The 7,119-nt window shown below is 37.1% G+C and overlaps 1 protein-coding gene across 1 annotated transcript; it reads left to right on the forward strand.

The window, feature by feature from the left end:
* The first annotated feature begins 5,276 nt into the window (after positions 1 to 5,276).
* LOC149194219 (uncharacterized) lies at positions 5,277 to 5,927 on the forward strand. The gene has a single exon (XM_089407585.1). It carries the CDS (start codon positions 5,277 to 5,279, stop codon positions 5,925 to 5,927), a length of 651 nt encoding a protein of 216 aa, XP_089263711.1.
* The last annotated feature ends 1,192 nt before the right edge of the window (positions 5,928 to 7,119 follow it).

A 7,119-nucleotide genomic window follows, 5' to 3' on the forward strand; every position in this document is an offset into this window, starting at 1 on the left:
ATTTTCACTTTACAGATCATAGTTAATATGTGATTCAACAAATTAAGATATTAAAAATTGTAAGGAAGTATAATAAGAAATGTTGGAGCAACTTATCCATAAGCAATCAATATAAATTTATTTGACATTAAAAAAAATGCTTATATTAAATTCTTATTGACTAATAAGTATAAAAATATGAAGGTTCCAACCATAAGAAATGGGATATAATGGGATATAAGAGTTTCTTATCGTTATCCTAAACACAAAAATCATATTATTGAACAAAGTAACTAAAGAAAACTCAAATGACAAGGTAAAGAAAGATCTTATTATATTAAAAAAAGTTCGAGTACATAATCTTATTATTTTTCAAATCACATAAATCTCTACCATACATGTAAAAAAAACTAATTAATTAGCATTTGCACTACATGTTGCAAAAGAAACACACTAAGGCAATGGCATAAGAAACAATAACATAAAAGAAAAAAGTCAAAATTTTATGCAATTTTGTTTCTTTACTGGTGTTTATTTTTTTATCATATGTTATGTTTTAGGAAATTGGTAATTCTTACTCACCTCGTCTCTTTCTCAAATTATAATCTCTCTAAATTTACCTCATCAAAAACCCACCATCCATTTCTTATCTTCTTCCCATCTTTCTTATCTCCTCATTTCTTTTCAATTTACTTTACCCTAATTAGACCTTTAACAATTATATTAATGTATAAGATTACTTAAATTCATGTATTTACTTTACTTTCTATATTTTTCAATTTTAATTTTATATATTTTTGGAAAAATGTCTTGAAATTCGTTGAGATGAAGTTGGAGATTCTTAACACAATCAACCATTTTTCTTTAAGTGTGAAATAAATATCTTTAATAATTATATATATTATTTAATTATAACTTCAAGTAATTTTTTAAGTTTTATTTATTTAACTCATTTATCCATTTGATTTGAAATATTAGATATTAGAAATTTTTTATTTTATAGGAAAGAAATGTACAAGAATTGAAGTAAAAATAGTAATGTAAATTTAACTCAAAAACGAAAACATAAAAATTGAAAAAACCAAATTTGAGATTAGTTAAATTCATATAAAAAGAAGAATTTCAATATGCAAATGAGGAATTTCAATATGTAAATCTTTTTTAGTACTAAACTTTAAAAAAAATATTATAATTCTAAATATTTGATCTAGTTAATAATATAATAAATTTAATACTTATCATAAATTAATATCTATTTATATTTATCAATTATTTAATTTATATAACCTTATTAACCTATATAATGATTTCATTTCCCATTTCTTTCTGAAAACTACGTAAGCAAATGAATTGGTGATGCATTGTGATTTTTGGGATTTTACAAATGCATCCCCTTTCTTGGTTATCCCAAGCATTTCTATTCGACTTACGTGGAGCATTTTATAATTAGTAAAATGCTAGAGGCAACCCAATAAAAATGTAAATATGCACATAATTGATGTTATTGTTTGTATCCACTTGTAACATGTAAAACTTAAAACTTTAACACAATCAGAAATAAGTAATTTTTTTTTTTTTAATTATTACCATATACTTAAACACCTAGGAGTATATGCGTTCTTTGAATAATTATTATGGTAATCCGATACTTTGGTTAATGGATGGCATACCATACCTGCTTGAAATGTTATTAAAACCCATACCATAATCCGTCATGCTCCAATACACATTGCAACTTAACTATGCACCATAAGGTTTGCCCGAAGGTTCGCGAAGAAGGTGAGGGTGACATCTGTCGGTCATCGTGGTGGACAACTGGGTACATCTGAACCGTTGTCTTTTCCGGAGCTAATCCGATGGTCCACCTTCTTCCACAATCAGTTAGGGTATCAAACGTGGGAAGTCGTGCCCTCAGTTTGGCTCATTTGCTCTCCGCTACTCCTCATGGCCGAGCTCTGCAACTTGGCGTCAGGGGCTCTATTGTTTTGGCATTTCCCCACGTTAACCAGGTGAACCAACGTAGGTTCTTTCACCCATTTGGTTAGACAGGTCTCAATCTTTACCATTGGCAATTCCGGCTATGGTTTATTTTTCTGGGCTCTCTCTGAACCCTCGATTGGATTGCAGGGAGCATACAGGTGACTGGTCTCCGGTTTTACGTCAGGGTTAATAGAAGGTAACCTACACAGTTTTCAGGTGCAAATGACATAGTTTCCTATTACAGGCGGTGAGCTACTTACGATTTTGTTCCTGCTCTTTAAATTACAGCTTATCCCTTCATTTAGTTTCCTTACGATTCTCACCCCAATTTGTTTTGTATGTGACAGTCATTGCTCCTCAGACAATTTGGGCACCAGTAGCACTGCTGCAACTATATCCCGACTATAAACAGGTGTTGATTTGCTTGCAGTTGTGTAGTTTATAGGTTAAGAATTGTGGGTTTCCTTTTTGTGAGTTTTTTTGAACTGTTATTTAGACAAATGTAGAGCCTCTTGGCAATTTTGACCCAGAAGAGGGTTTCCTACTCGTTAACTGTGAAATTGGTTTCCACTGTCTATTTGTTTTGTATGTGACAGGTATTGCTCCTCAGGCAATTTGGGCACCGGTAGCACTGCTGCAACTATATCCTGGCTATAAACAAGTGTTGATTTGCTTGCGGTTGGGTAGTTTATAGGTTAAGAATTGTGGGCTTCCTTTTTGTGAGTTTTGCTGAACTTTTATTCAGACAAATGTAGAGCCTCTTGACAATTTTGACCCAGAAGAGGGTTTGCTACGTGTTAACTGTGAAACTGGATTCCACACTCTTTTCCTGTGGGTTTATGGTATTTCATTGAATGCTTTATATATATGCTTACAGAATTTTATGCTTTAGATTCTTGATGTCTTGTTGAATGTATTCAGTTCCTGAATTTAGACAATTTTAAGAATGGAAATTGCGGTTTAGTCTGGTTCAGTTTATACCTGAACAAAGGAACTTGAATAGAGGTTCGAAGGGGACTAGACTCGGTAGCTGTGCACTCGACAGCCTGGTCTCAACCCCTTCGACAACCCAGTTCACCTAACAAGGGTTTTTCTCCTATACATAACATAAATTTTATTTTCCGGAACTAGTTATAGTCAATTAACTCTTACTGTATTCATATAATATTTCGCATTCAAGGTCTTATTTTGTTTTTATTGAGTTATCTTTGTAACAACAGTTATGATTTCAAGAACTTGGGGTTCAGGGTTAACCCTCTCGGCCATAAGGTCTGTTTCCCTTCCTATTACCTACCGGCCTAATATTTATCCATGTCAAGGACTCGGTGGAGGTTTTGCAGGTTGTAGCCATGAAAAATACCACCTCGTTGAGTCATGGAAATAGGTTTGGGTAGAGAGGTTCTAGGCCTCCAATCTTGTTCTGGCAGTACCCATTTTGCCCGGTCTTCTCTAGCACAGGCACACTTTCCTGTAGGTGATACGGGACTGGTTTTCGTTCTGCTTCCATTGTGTCATCTTTTATTATGACTGCTTCAGAGGCAATTTTCTTTTCCCTCCTGTTTCATTACTGGAACCTCCCTGCAAAGCCAGAGACCCCTCCCCATACTGTCCCTTCTTTCAAGGGTTACAGTTCTCGGGCATATACCAGATTTGCAAAAGTTTTATAGAATCAATACATAAATTTTCTTTAATAATTACAATATTACACACACAATTAAACTGTTATAGGTCCAAAGATTGAATTTTGTTGTGAGAATCAATCGCAATTTTGTTGTAAGAAACATCATTGGAAAGAAAAAGGCACAACATTTCAGGGAGCGACTATCTCGTGGCAAACAAAATCATTGATACAGTTTAGTTTTAGTGAACATGAAGCACTTTTTCATCCACAGAAAATATTATCAGATTTGAGGATGATGACAAGCAGAAAGTCTAAGATGACCCTAATCACGAATTATTGAATAAATATTTTTCTTGGCCATAAATTAATTTAATCGGCTTTATGTTGCAGTGTGGATTTTTTTCCCTACCAGAAAAGCCAGTCAACTGGTTGTTTTGCTGTTTAAAAGGAACAGACTTACACTCTAAATATCTCTAGATCTTAAATTAAAGCCCTAGTCTTCTCCTCTAAATATCTCTATTTCTTAAATTAGAGCCCTAGTCTTCTGCCAGATCCCTTATCCATGTAAAAGGCAAAATTGTATATATGTGACGTCTCTAGATTTTGAGTTGTTAACTAAATCTTCTACCGGAACCTGAGGTTTGTGCCAGAGATATTGCCAGAATTCGGATCTGTGTGATTTGAAGGAATTCTTTTTTGTTTTAATATGTTGTATTTTGAAATCTTTTAAACAAGGATGGCTACGATGAATTGCAACCTCTTTTTCTCCCTGCACGATGTCAGCAGAGCATGGAGCTTTGTAAAATGTCGAAATCTGTATAATTTTGTGTCTGGGCAAATGGAAATTATTAGCAATTTAATTTATATTTCGGTTCAAGTTTTTTCTCTGGCTATGAATTTTCATATCGTGATTCAAATTTTCTTTTTATTGTCTGGTGAAGGAATTTTCTTAGAGGCCAATACTGCAATTACTGTAATTTTTTCTTTGGTTATGGAATTTTCGTAAAGGTCGGTACCACGATTCCTGTAATTATTAATTTTCAAGAGAAATTAATCTTTATTTTTCCATTAGAAGTAGGTTCAATCTCTGGTTATCCAAAATTCCAACACCATCTTGCCCAAATTCCCCGAATTCCTCAGTTAGGTTTCCTAAGAGGATGTCGTTTCAACAGTTTGATGCTTTCTCTGAAATGTTCTAATGGAGATTTAGTATATAAATGATGCAGTCTAATGGAGATTTAAAATTCCTGTATTTAGTATATAAATGATGCAGTATAATGGAGATTTTACATTTTTTGGAAAAATGTCTTGAAATTAAAATTTAAGATTACTTCATTCATATATATTGTATATAAATGATGAACTCTAATGGAGATAATAATTGGTTCTTATTTTTTTTTTTTGTGCTCTCAACTCTCCTCTGCAGCGATTAGGTCAGGGATCGCTGTGTGCTCTGTGCCGCCGCCATGGGTGCGCCAGGGGGCGGGGAGCCCTCCCCCCCCCCCCCCCCCCCCCCCCAAACTCTTCTGCAGATGCATTTCGTAACCTCCTATCTCAGAAAGGGAAAAAACGTCCAACACCTGAAGTCCCGACGTTCATCAAAAAACTTGAAGAAATACCAGAGATTGCTCTGCCTGAAGAACAACCAATCAAAATAGCTCTTGCCTTGGCTGACAGAGGTTTGGTCGGGCAATTTATGGGTCGATGGCCATCAACAAAATCAACAGATGAATGGGTTCAACGAAATTGGAGGCCTCTGCTGACGAATAACATGATCTGTTATGTTGTCGGCAGAGGATTTTTCATTTTCGAATTCACTACCAAGGAAGACTGTGACCTTGTGTTCAGAAATGGTCCGTATTTCATGGGAAATCAAGGCCTTTTCCTGAACAAATGGACCCCTGACTTCGACCCTTCAGTCGATGTCCCAAAGGAGGTTCCTGTTTTGGTCCGGCTCCCCAACCTGCCGATCCACTGCTGGAGCTACCAATCCCTGCAAAAGATTGGAAACAGGCTGGGTCGATTCATTGACAAAGCTGACAATAGGGGCCAATACACCTGCGTAAGAATCTGCGTGGAAGTTGACTTTGAAGTTGGTCTGCTGGAAGCCGTTAAACTTACAGTTGGATATTGGCATCACTTCCAGAAACTGGACTACGAGAAACTGCCCTTTAAGTGCAAAATCTGTCACGAGCATGGTCACTTCCAACGAAACTGTCCTAAAGCCCCATCAAGGGACAAGGTGGAAGAAGAAGGATGGAAAGAGATAAAAAAGGGTAAGGTAGTCTCAAATCCTTCTGAACAGACAAAATCTGGAACAATGGGGAAACCCCAGTCCAATTCTTAGACCAAACCAATCACAAAATAAGGCCCCCCCCAGTTGAAAAGTTGAATGTAATAGAGAATCACGAAGAAACTGAAGACCACTCGAATAAACTGAAAGAAACCATAGAAAAATCAATTGTTCCTCTAGCAGCGGCTGATCAAAGGGGAACCGAAGGTACTAAGAGCACATCAATCTAGCCTCTGACTCAGGGGAAGAGTCAGAAGAGAGAGACACCGAATCAGATGGCTCGCAAGTCACTCCTATCAAGTCGGCTAGGGGTCGGAAATCCAAGAAGAAACAGAGAGAGGAGAAAACTTATCTAGACATCCTACAAGGCTCCCAGAAAACTCTCAAAGGAATGATGAACACCAGATCCAGGCGCAAGCAGAGCAGGGCTCCAAAAGGAGCCACCACCTCCCAAGTCAGTAAATAATGAAGTACGTCTCCTGGAACTGCAGAGGGTTAGGCAACAGACTGAAAGAAGAAGCCCTGAAAGACATTGTTAGGATGCATTCGCCTGAAATCCTTCTCATCCAGGAGACAAAGATGGAGGATAATCTGCTCCTCCAAACTAGTAAGACATTCTGGCGTAAAGGTCCCGGAAGAGCTGTCAGTGCTAGGGGCGCCTCTGGCGGGCTTGCCTCCTTCTGGGACAGCTCCAAATATGAATTGATTCAAGAAGAAAACTGCTCTCATTGGATTTTCATCCAGCTCCTCCACAAAGACTCTGGTCAACAAGTAAGTATGTTCAATCTTTATGCTCCGGTCCTTCCAGCGGAGAAAAAATTTTGCTGGGACTCGCTTCAGTCCTTTCTTTTATTGCACAACCCAGAAAATATCATTATTGCAGGTGATCTGAATGTTACTCTAGCCATTGATGAGAAAAAGGGGGGTTCCCCAGTAAGGGATCCAGCTAGAGAATGGGTGGAAGACATAATGCTAGACTGGGATCTTGAGGATATCAAGCCTTCTGCTGGGAAATATACCTGGACTAACAAAATATTAGGGCCCAACCACATAGCTGCTCGTCTGGACAGATTCCTTGTCCAATCCTCTTTCCTTACATGTGGTCTAACAGCCTCTTCTAAAATCCTTCCAAACTGCACTTCTGATCATAAACCTATTAGCCTCGAGCTCTCCCTTGATGGAAACCTTGGTCCAATTCCTTTTAGATTCAGTCCTTTGTGGATTCAGCAAGATGGTTTCCATGAAG

Source organism: Pinus tabuliformis, chromosome 2_2 (genome assembly GCF_031772625.1).
Source record: "Pinus tabuliformis cultivar Carrire ecotype Pingquan chromosome 2_2, CPIR1, whole genome shotgun sequence".
Lineage (NCBI taxonomy): Eukaryota > Viridiplantae > Streptophyta > Pinopsida > Pinales > Pinaceae > Pinus > Pinus tabuliformis.